At 41.0% G+C, this 12,144-nt stretch overlaps 1 protein-coding gene across 6 annotated transcripts in view; it reads left to right on the top strand.

Annotated features, from left to right (window-relative positions):
- The window catches only part of CHD5 (chromodomain helicase DNA binding protein 5), a 145,686-nt gene that overhangs the window by 118,632 nt on the left and 14,910 nt on the right, over positions 1-12,144 (top strand). For 5 of the 6 annotated variants that reach the window (XM_072156234.1, XM_072156231.1, XM_072156230.1 and 2 more), the window contains 8 exons: positions 367-500; positions 1,106-1,250; positions 3,862-4,021; positions 4,762-4,832; positions 5,887-6,013; positions 6,678-6,761; positions 7,404-7,550; positions 9,426-9,534. In XM_072156234.1, the coding sequence (XP_072012335.1) occupies positions 367-500; positions 1,106-1,250; positions 3,862-4,021; positions 4,762-4,832; positions 5,887-6,013; positions 6,678-6,761; positions 7,404-7,550; positions 9,426-9,534 (977 nt within the window). The remainder of the gene's footprint in view (positions 1-366; positions 501-1,105; positions 1,251-3,861; positions 4,022-4,761; positions 4,833-5,886; positions 6,014-6,677; positions 6,762-7,403; positions 7,551-9,425; positions 9,535-12,144) is intronic. The other variant, XM_072156229.1, reaches the window with a different exon arrangement.

The raw sequence follows: 12,144 nt of genomic DNA, 5'->3' as shown, positions 1-12,144 counted from the left end.
GAAAAATTAGTTAAGTAAAAAATATCATCCTGAGTTACATACTCCAGAACAACGGGTACTAGTGCTCAGGAATAGTGCGGCTCTTGAGCATAATAAAGTTTGGAACTCAAAATAAATGAAATAGAAGTAATGTAATGTTAGTACACAATGGCATCACCAACAGGATATCAGTTCTGCAGTATAATACTGGATGCCAGAGTGACTCCACTAGCAGAATGGTGAATGCAGCTTTGGAGTATATTGCAACATGTAACTCTGGATCAGTATAAGTTAATTAATATAATGCTGTGTCTTCTCCAGCAAGTGACTGCAGCTCCGGCTGGAACTACATTATGTTCTCATAAAACTTTTTATTATCATTTAAAGGTCCTTGGTTTTAATGCTCGACAACGTAAAGCCTTCTTGAATGCTATAATGAGATGGGGAATGCCCCCACAGGATGCCTTTAATTCACACTGGCTTGTTCGCGATCTCCGAGGAAAGAGTGAGAAAGAATTCAGGTACATTGTTCAAGATCAGATTATTTTTCAGCCCTCAGAATGTACTACTTGCTATTCACTAGAGGGCAGCAAACCACAGCGTCGGAATTCGTATCCCCTTCAACTCTAAACTTGTGATGTTGACATACACCGTATGTGAATAATGGTAATACACCACTATAACGTCACATGCAGCCTCATGCCACATATTTTTTGTTGCAGTGTCTACAGTGTTGCATTAAGTTTACACAATTAAGTTTACCAAAAACTGGTGTTTACTAAGGATCAGTGTTCCAGCTCCAGGAGAAGAAGAGATTACAGCAAATATAAGAGCGGACCCTTATTGTTGTCCACTGTGGCTTCTTCTACAGTCATACCCATTTGGTGTCATCTAGTGCCTAGATACCTGCGCCAAATACATTGCTACCATCCATATACCCAAAATAATACCAATCATTTGGTCCTACAAGACAAAAACCTCCTATGTACAAATCTCTATTCAACATACAGTATGGCGAGTGCCTCACAATTATAGAGGATGATCAGGTGTGATCACCTCTCATTCTTAGATCCACTCAAGGCACTTGAACGTGTGTCCTTACCCTTTGATTCAATGTTGTCTGCAGGGCTTATGTCTCTTTATTTATGAGACACCTCTGTGAACCTGGAGCAGATGGAGCAGAAACCTTTGCTGATGGTGTCCCTAGAGAAGGACTTTCTCGACAACATGTCCTCACCAGAATTGGAGTCATGTCACTAGTTCGAAAGAAGGTGGGTGAGTAAATGTTTACACTAGAACTCAAGGTATGTTGGATGATAGGCATGAAACCACCACACTGTTATATCAGGTTACATCTACTTACTAGTTTACTTCCATTGTGGTTGCCTATAATTATGACTGTGATCACAGATGACTGCAAGCGATTACTAGTTCAGCTTATTGATGATGACATTTCTAATACAGAGGGAACAACCGTTATATGTATAATATTTTCTCAGGGTGCTCCAACTAGTGTAACGTAATGATGCAGTGGAAACTTTAAGGAAACTCCTTAAAGCTATTGGATTTATGTAGTACAAAACTGAATTGCTGTCTGTGTGAGATCTTGTTCCTGGATCTCACAGTATCTGTAGCAGGCGGTTGTTTATGCCACGGATTGCAAGGCAATCTCTGCAGAGATAGTCTTTCTTCCTTCTATACTTCTATACTTTTTTCCTGTGATACCCATATTCAGCGTATGATGTCCCAGGAACAGTCTGTACTATATAAATCATTCAGTCTTCAGGAAGTGCGAAATACCGTCAGGGCCACTAAAAGGTCAGTTAGGTCCCCTGATTCCCTGGGTACTTCAAGGTTAATTAAGGTTTCAGACTCAGATATGGAGAAGTTGACTCTGAGTCAGACAAGGAAGATAAGTCGGGTAGGCCAATTTCTCTGCAGAGGACACTGAACACACGATGAGACTTGTTAAAGCCACCATGGAGTTAGAAGATGAAAAGGAGCAATGCTCCGTAAGGGACATCATGTTTCAGGGGCTGGGAGTGAGAAAGTAAAAATTATTTCCCATGCATGAGAATGTATCATCTTTCATTCTGAATGGAAGGCCTGAAAAGAAAATATTTGTTCCTGGAGAGATAAAAAAGAAGAATTTGTTCTCTTAGAAAGAGACAGAGTGCTGGGATAGGGCCCCCAAAGTGGATATTGCTATATCCATGGTGTCTAGAAAATCTGCCCTTCCCATAGAAAAATCAGGAGTGCTCAAGGACCCCATGGACAAAAAAGCTGATAGTTTTGCTCTGTAATAATCCCTGTGATGGAGACTTCTTACCGGGTCCTCACTTGACAGAATATTAGAGAAAGCATCGGATAGAAAGACAGAGACCTTTCGTCCCTCCTGGCAGTACATTCCCAGTCAGAGACCAAGGGACAAGAAAGAGGAAGGTTGGAGAAGTACCAGGAGATCGAGAGGTTTCATGTTTAACAAGACTCCTGACTCCAATAACAGCAATGATGCCCGAGGTCCAGTGGGGGCAGGCCTGCTCTAATCTTGCCAGTGTGGAAGAAGATCTCGGGAAGCAAATGGGTCTTGAAGATAATTCAAGAAGGCCTAAGGTTAATCCCCCCCCACCCCCCCCAGGTCAGGCCTACAGGCTCAACAAGCTATGGAGTTAGAGATAAAGACCCTACTCTAAAAGAATTTCCTGGGAAGAGTCATGTTAGAAGAAAGAGGAACTAGCTACTACTCAACACTCTTTCACATTTAAAAAAAGGAAGTCTCTCTCCGTTCCATCATACTGGTCGAGAAGTTCAAGATGGAGTCCCTAAAGTCGACTATAAATCATCCAGCCTCCCAGAAGCTCCTGAGAGAAGCAGTCTTCCTGGAAGGAGCATTTACACATCTCCATTACACTTTGATGTAATAGTGGCCTATTTACAAAACTCATAACAGAGATGGCCACGTTTATAAAAAAACAACAAGGGACCTTTGCCCCATACCTGGACGACTCTCTACTTACATAGGAGTCGGAAGAAGCAGTAACACTGCAGCTGTCTCAGGTGCAAGACACCTTAAATTGTCTAGGCTGGCTCATAAACCCAAATAAATCTTCCCTAGTACATTCAAGATCAATCATGTTTCTGGGAATAAGGTTAGACTCCAGTGGCCAGAGATCCTTTCTTCTGCCCGAGAAGATATGGACAATCCTATCATCAGTAAGAGGTCTTCTCCGGTATCGGACACCCACAAGACGGTCAGTAATGGCCACTTTGTGTTTATTCATGGCTTCCATTCCAACTTTGCCTTGGCCGCTGTTCTACGCCCAACCTTTACAACTTTGCATGCTACTGGCATGGGATGGCAGGGACTCCTGTCTTGACCAACAGATGCTTTTTCCCCAGGAAAAGTTATGGTGCTGCAGAAATTATTTTATAACCTTGACACAATTCTGTCTCTAAGCTCCTTGAGCAGTTCCTTAGACCTTATGATTCTATTCCAATCAGTTTAATTAAGGGTCTGAATACTTATGACCATGTGATATTACAGCTTTTCTTGTTTAATAAATTAGCAAAAAATATCTACTTTTCATTTTTTTTCGGTCAAGAGGAGGTGCAGAATGTACATTAATGACAAAAAACAGAACTTTTTTGATCTTACCAGTTGGCTGCAAAGAAACATTGAAAAAGGGGTCTGAATACTTTCCATACCCACTGTACTTAGGAATCCTACACACACCTGTTCTGACCAGCACAAGGCTCTGATTCCATGGACGTTTGTGTGCAGATCAAACAGATGCTTCGATATGACTGTAAAGTAATTCTTAGGTTGAGCAGTACTGGATTTCATTTCTTTCTAAACCACTTTATGGATGTATTTGTCCTCAGGTTCAGGAGTTTGAGCAAGTCAATGGCAAGTACAGTACACCAGATATGATTCCTGAGGGTGCAGAGAGCAAGAAATGCTTTGAAGTGGTTTCATCAGATCCTACTACACCTGTTCCAGCAAGTCCAGCCCCCCTACCACCAGGAAATACCCCTGTGCCAGGTAAGCTAGTGATAGGTAATTTAGGATTCCCTGTCCTCTGATTTGGGGTTAGGGTAAGCAGTGACAACAGTGGTTGTTCTATACAACCTGGCGTATAAGGTATCTGCTTGAGCCTTTCTTCTAACCTTCTAAACCATTTTAATACTAACTAGCAAAATATAAGAAAATAATAATTGATAAATGTTGGAAGCTATTGTTTTAAGGAAATCTACCATCAAAATGCATGATAAAGCAGGTGCACGTACTCACAGATCCAGGTAGTGTGACTATGTCCTCTTATATTTGTTATTCATGACCTCCTTCCTTCAAAAATCAACTTTTAAAATATTGAGGGCTTTGTGGGGCATTACCAGAGCCCCTCCATGCTGCAGCTTCACAGGCTGATTTACCTGTGTGCTGAAAATTCCACAGATTACCGCAGTCACTGTGCCTTTATCTATGAGTACATGTCCCTGGTGTATCATGCTTGATTCTGGTGGTAGTTTTTCTTTAAATATACATCTTACAGAGCTGAATTAATTGAAATATTATCTTATGGTAGTATGGTATAGTATAGTATGGACAGAGTTGATCACTGGGTAGGGTGGTGATGGCGACTTGCAAAACCATTAAATTCAATGGTTGAAGGTTGAGAGACATTCCTCTTTTTATACATGATACAGTCCATAGGATGATTCCATAATCTCTTATTATACAGAATAGCAATAACATACAAGTCCTGTTACTGTTTTTATTTTTAGAAAAAGTAGAAACACAGAGTACATTATCGGAGGAAATGGAATCTGCGGACCAGAAGACAAAGCCTATTGAGGTTCAGGTTATATTATGATCATTTTAATGTTATATTGTGTTCCTTGTCTCATACATTATACATATGCAACTACATAAAGAAATACAAAATGATAATAAAATACAGAAGAGCTTTTGTGAGAGAAAAGAGATCTGTTTCTATTTTATTTCACTATAAACAGCAATTACAACCCATTTGTCTGTATCCCCAAGGAAACAGAAATACTATTTTGGTTGTAAAGTTATTTCCTAATGTGAACGATCCATTTACAGTTACAGCCTTTTATGGTTAATGATTTGATGGAGTATCACTGTGTACAGAAATTACATTAAATCAGCTAAACATATGGATTCTCTTTCTGTAAAATGGAATTTTATTTCCTGTGGCTTTAGAGCTTGTTGTGGTTTTTAAATAATGCAATCTACATTAGATGTGCAGCTTCTCTTCTTATTTCTTCCACCCAATTCAGTGGAGAAAAGGATGGAATATTAAAATCCATACGTAATTGAATTAAACATTTTGATGTAATAGCATATGTTATGAATGTGGAGAGAGTTAAGACAGTGCAAGGCATCTGTGACAGTAGTTTTACTTCCCTTAAATGTCCTGTTTATTGTAACATTGGGCTATATTCAGATCATGTTTTTAGGATACGTTCGGCAGAGTCCATATTAGCCAGTGGGGGATTGACTCAACTGTATAACATCTACTGGCCTCCGCTGAGCATACACTGAGGGAGCTCCCAGTGATGTAACTATCCACATAAGGACAGTTATATCACTGGGAAAACACTATGAACATCGTGGCTGCTGCTGATGTCCACTCCTCCTCCCGCTTTCAAGGGGAGGTGATGGAACAGGAGGACATTTTGAGTGTACTGCGTGATATATATCGTAGCCCTCTCTTGTAAAGATACTTCAGGAATCCACCCGATATAAAGTTACAACAGAGAGCCACAATGTAATGTCAACCTAGCGTTACTTTTCTTTGTAAAACTCAATAGGTTCCCAGATCAGATGCCTGCTGACCACAGGTTAAAGTTTGTATTATGCTTCAAAGTCTTATTTATTTGTAGCCTTCAGCTAAAATGGAGAAGGATAATGTTGAAACAAAACCAGATTGTGAGGAATTTAAAGAAAAGCAAAAAAAGGAATCAGGAGAAGAGGATGAGGAGAAAGAGATTGTAAACCAGAGTCCCAAAGGTAAAAATGCTTGTGTAATGATATGTTATGATAAGAGGATTCCTATTTACCAAGTTACTTGGTGATCAAATGTTTGATCAGAATATTTTGTCTTCTGTTTGGGTCCTGCAGTACAGTGAGGAGGAGGGAAAGATATTTAAAATTATCATGAACATTTTTTATTTATATATTGATAATATTTTTTTACTTTTGTGATAAAATGAAATGTTATTTAGAGATCGGTTCTTCTGATTATTTAGGAAGTTGTGTTTCAAGGCTTTATCATTTTTTGGACATTGACTTGTACAATTGCTACCTGGAAGAGGCACTAGTGAGACAGCTTTCCTTATGGATGAAAGTTAAAGGAGTTGTCCAGTAATAACAAATTAGTCCCTGCAGTGGTGAGACCCCGCCGGATCATGACAACTCAGTTGCTTCTGAAATATCCACTACAGAAGCACCACTTTTGGGCACAATTTTATTGGCTGTTTTTCAGGACCATGCAGGATAATACCTCTGTATGGACTATTACAATTAATGTTCCCTAAAGGATAATAGAATATGGATACAGGATTTACAACTAAAGTTCCAAATTCTTACAAGTCATTTCAAAGTAGGTTTAAATTGTCAATAAAATAACGATACTGACTTCTTAAATTGTCCCCATCTTATATTTTTAAAACAGCAGAAGTCCAAGAAGAAAAGTCTACAGAAAATATAGGACTAAATAATGTACAAAATAAAGTAGAAGACAAAGAACCAAAATCAGGTATGGCTAATGTCATCAATCTCCTTATGCTTTATGTATACAGCTCTGATGCATTTATGTGTTTATGTGTCTCCATTCTTACATATTTAAAATAGCCACCTATGTGTAGACAATCGTCTGTTATTAACTATGCTGGGCATAGGCTGCATCCATGTATCCTGTTTCCATGGAAACAACTAAACCTGTGTAGATACTCTATAGACAAGAAATGTTTTTGGGATATTCTTCCTTCCTGTTCTCCTTCCTTATAAAATCAACTTTTAAAATTATGCTAATGCGCCTCAACTGCCCCTCAGATTCACAGGCTGTTACAATGAGCAGAATGTTTCACCTAACCCCCTGCTCGCTTCCTCTGCCTATGTAATCTAGCAGCAGCACAGAGTGCAGGGGGAGAGGAGACCTGCTCTGCTTATTATAACAGCCTGTGAAGCCAGAGCACGGAGGGGCTCTGTAAAAACCCACGAGAGCCCCTTGGGCTTATTAAAATAATTATAAAAGTTGATTTAAGAAGAAACGAGACGATGGATAACAAGCATAGAAAGATTACCACAGTCACGGTGCCTGGATCTATGAGTAAGTTTCCCTGATTTATCATGATGGTTTTTGACAGTAGACTTCCTTTAACATTGTGTCATCTTGCAGAAGAAGAGAACAAAGTGGAGGAGAAGGAGGAAATTGTGAATCAGCAGAACGGAGACAACTGTATAAAACGAGAAGAAGATGAAGGGAAACGAGAAGATAGTGGAAAATTTAAATTTATGTTTAATATTGCAGATGGAGGGTTTACAGGTACTGTATTTATTCATGTCATTGATACCATGTAGTGGTACTAGCCTAACAACATTCCAGTCAGGGGCTCAACTACAGCCGTAGCAGCCATAGCAGTTGCTATGGGGCCCGTAGTGTCAGGGAGCCCTGACATCCGACCAGACACATTAAAGAGTGGAGGATGTGCACAATTATATACATACTGGGGCACATTTACTTACCCACTCCTGTGAGTTCCCCGATCCGGAGTGTCCGACGATCCTGCACTCTGCCGCAATTCACTTGTATTGTGCGCCCGATATCCTGCATCTGTCGCTTCCCCGCTCAGGTCCACTGGAGTTCACCTTCTTCTTCCTGGTGCATGTAAGTGCTTGGGCTTGCAACACAATTTTGCTGTGTTTCTTCTCTTTGGTCCGTGGTTTGTATGCTTATACTTATCTCTCCTGTTTACTTTGTTCATAGATATTTGTTGCTGGGCATGGTTGCAATAGGCCAGTAATCTGATACTTAGATGTGATGCCACAATCTGTTCCATTTGCCCCACGACCGATTTTGGTCCTACTTACTAAGCACTTTAAGTTATATGCAGGAATGTTTGCATATGTTTTGATTATGGTTACACCCGGGCCCTTGTAATTATCTTTTTGTCTGTTTGTTACCTCCTTTTTTGTTTGCCTACTTTTAAACAATTGATATTATTACTTGTACTCAATAAAGTTTGTACTATTTTATATTCCATTCATATGTCACTTTCATTCTTTCTTGAAGGGTTTTACAATTTTAAAGTTCAATCGCGCTCTGTCCGAATTGGTCAGATCTTCCGACGGCCCGCCCCCGATTTCTGTTGCATGAAAGCCGGCGGCGATGCGCCAAAGTCTGATCGCGTGCGACACAATTCCTTTCTAAATCCCTGTCCCGGTGGCCCGATAACGCCAGAAAACCCGACTGAAATGCAGCTGCGGGACCCTTAGTAAATAAGCCCCATTATGCTTGACATTGTACAGCATAATATGTATATCACATATATATGATGTATATATTCTGTATCTATGATGTGTATATGCTGTATGTGTATTTTGTGTATGGTGTGTGTATACACTGTATGTGTGTATATATGCTCTACCTATGCTAGTTACGCTAGTGATTTCAGTGGATAAAAAAATGGTCCATGGTCACGTGATGTCACACAGGTGCACAGCTCATTATATTACAGAGAGTATTCAAAACCGTGTATTATAACAGGGCATGCACCTGTGTGACATCACATGACCATGGACCGGTTTATATCCACATAAGTAAACAATGAACCTTCCTGTAGATTGACAGTGAGAAGAGATCTAGAAAACCGTAAGCAATGGATACAAAAGGTATTGTATAACTTTTCATTGCACAAACAAGTCATGGAGACTGCAAAAGCATATAAATCATGGATGTCCATTGCTGTAGGAACTAAGGAACTGATATCACAAAACTTTCATTTTGTGGACGTTTTTTAAAGACTTAATGGTCAAAGAAAATTTTATTGCATTCAGCAATATCCAACTTTATTCAGTATTATATTTTATTGTTTTGCTTGGACTTTAATACTCTGAAACTAAGCTTGTATCATTAAACACCAGTCTGAGACAAGAAGTGACTATTATACCAGTCATAAAAAACATTGGAGGAGATTTATCAGAAGTGTCTGAGAGCAGAACCAATGAGAGCTCAGCTTTTATTTAATTTATATCTGCGAGAAAATGAAAGATGTCCTCTGAGTGGTTTCCATGAGCAATTAGAACAGTTTTGCTCTCAGACACATCTGATAAAGCTCCCCCATAGAACGGTCACATATTAGAATATGTTCCATATAGAGTGTAAATGGTTGATTTCATTTGTGTTTTTTGTCTGTTTTAGAGCTTCATACATTATGGCAAAATGAAGAAAGAGCCGCCGTCTCATCTGGAAAAATCTATGACATATGGCACAGGCGACATGACTACTGGTTACTTGCTGGGATTGTGACGTATCCTTATCTGTAACTTCCCATTATCAGTTTTTGTTGAGTAAAAGGAAAACTTGAATCACTTAAATGTTTTAGTTTAGGGCACCCACACACGGTGGAATACCCGTGGATTTATCGGATTGCCATTTTCGTACAGTAAATCCGCAGAGTAGTACAGTAGCAGTATAATGTATGCAATTTATGAAAATCCATCTTGTCTTATTACCACAGGCAGACACTGGTATTCAGGGAGGAGACATGTGTATAGTAAGAAGCTTGGGTTACCGCTTGGCCCAGTGCTGCAGAACATCATTGAAAGTCCAAAAGTGGCTACTGGCAGATCACGTGAGCCAAAATAAAAGTACAGAGTTTACTGGTTCCTAACCCCAACAAACCAGACACTTGCCCCGTTTTTAAAATTGCATTAAAGGGAACCTACCACCACAAATCTACCTATAAAGGTAGATCGGGTGGTAGGTGGATCAATGGGACGTGAGGATAGCCCTTTTAAGGGCTAATTCTCACGTCCCCGCACTTTTTAGCAACTTTTATTAGACTTTTATGCAAATTTTATTATGCGGCTACTGGGGCGCGGAGTAGCCGCATCTGAGGTTACATGGCGCAGCTACTCCACGCCCGGTAGCCTCTTTTCTCCTCCTACTCACCATCTTCGGCGCAAAGCTGCTCGTAGCTGCGCGCCCTCGTCCGACGATCCTGCAGTCTGCGCATGCGCTGAACAGCAAGCCCGCGCCTGCGCGGTCACTGCTCCGAAGCCGGGGCTGCACAGGCGCGGGCTTGCAGTTCTGCGCATGCGCAGACTGCAGGATCGTCGGACGAGGGCGCGCAGCTACGAGCAGCTGCGCGCCGAAGATGGTGAGTAGGAGGAGAAAAGAGGCTACCGGGCGTGGAGTAGCCGCGCCATGTAACCTCAGATGCGGCTACTCCACGCCCCAGTAGCCGCATAAAAAAATTTGAATAAAAGTCTAAAAAAAGTGCGGGAACGTGAGGATTAGCCCTTAAAAGGGCTATCCTCACATCCCATTGATCCACCTACCACCCGATCTACCTTTATAGGTAGATTTGTGGTGGTAGGTTCCCTTTAAAGCAGGGGTCTCAAACTCGCGGCCCGCGGGCCAACTGCGGCCCGCGGGACAACATTTTGCGGCCCCCACCTGGATGGAGAGGGCTCACGGGCTGAGCCCTCTCCATAGCCGGTAAGTCTTTGCTGCATATTGCAGCAAAGGCTTACTGGTAACACCCGCGATCGGTGCTAGCACCGATCGCGGGTGTTTTTACAGCGTGGGCTGCCGGCAAAGCTGCCGGCAGCCTCAAACAGATAGCGGCGCATGGGCGCCGCCATCTTACCTGGGATCGCCGCTCCCCGTGACGTCATCGGGGGGCGGCGATCCGTCTCCATGGTAGCCTCGGGTCTTCCCGAGGCTATTTCGTTTTAACCCCTTCATTACAATGTGCTGATAGCACATTGTAATGAATGAGGAGGAAAATCCCCTTATACTGCCATACTGTAGTATGGCAGTATATGGTAGGATCGATCAGACAACCTAGGGTTAAAGAACCCTAGGGAGTCTGAAAAATAGTATAAATAAAAATAAAAAAAAGTTTTTTAAAAAAAAATTAGAATAAAAAAAAATTAAATTTCCAATCACCCCCCTTTCCCTAGAACTGACATAAATATAAATAAACAGTAAAAATCATAAACACATTAGGTATCGACGCGTCCGAAAATGCCCGATCTATCAAAATATAATAACGTTTTTTACAATGCGTTTTACCCCGTTACGGAAAATAGCGCCCAAAGTCGAAAATGGCACTTTTTTGCCATTTTGAAAAATATAAAAAAATCTATAAAAAGTGATCAAAAGGTCGTACAGTCCTAAAAATGATATCATTGAACATATTATCAAATTTCGCACTGAGCCCCTGACTGGGCTCAGTGCGGTAGGAGCTTGGGACCCCTCGGTGCACAGGACGCGTTCATAGAGAAAACACGTCTCCCAGCTCGGGGCTTTCCTTGCGCTGGGAGACGCCATGACATTTGAATCTGAATAATGATATTTTGTAAGCGCATTTTGTGTGGAAAACTTGATGCGGCCCAGCCTTACCCAGAATCTACCTCCAGCGGCCCCCAGGTAAATTGAGTTTGAGACCCCTGCTTTAAAGAGTTTATAGACATAAGAGCCTTCTTGTGTACTTGTGGGTAAACTGATAAATTTTGATATTTGATACCCCTTAAGGCTGCATTCACACGATCTTATGAAAATGGCCATATGTTTCCTGGTACCGTACCGTTTTTTTTACGGGTTACATGCGGCCACATTAATTTCAATGGACAATACGTCCAACCATTTATATTGCTTTTTTTTTTTTTTTTTTTAACACCATACCGTATACTAGCCGTATACAAAATACAGAGCATGTCCTATTTTCTCCCGTATTTCAGTTTCATATGCCCTAGAAGTCTATGGGCACATAAAATACGGGTTCCATATGTGCTGCATACGGATGGAAAACGTCACGTATATACCGGCTCATACGGCACGGAAATACAGGACTGGAGAAAACATACGTTCGTGTGCATGCAGACTTAGGCTACATTCACAGGATAATGTG

This window comes from Engystomops pustulosus, chromosome 6, assembly GCF_040894005.1.
Source record: "Engystomops pustulosus chromosome 6, aEngPut4.maternal, whole genome shotgun sequence".
NCBI classification, from domain to species: Eukaryota; Metazoa; Chordata; class Amphibia; order Anura; family Leptodactylidae; genus Engystomops; species Engystomops pustulosus.
This window is presented reverse-complemented; position numbering and strand designations above follow the sequence as displayed.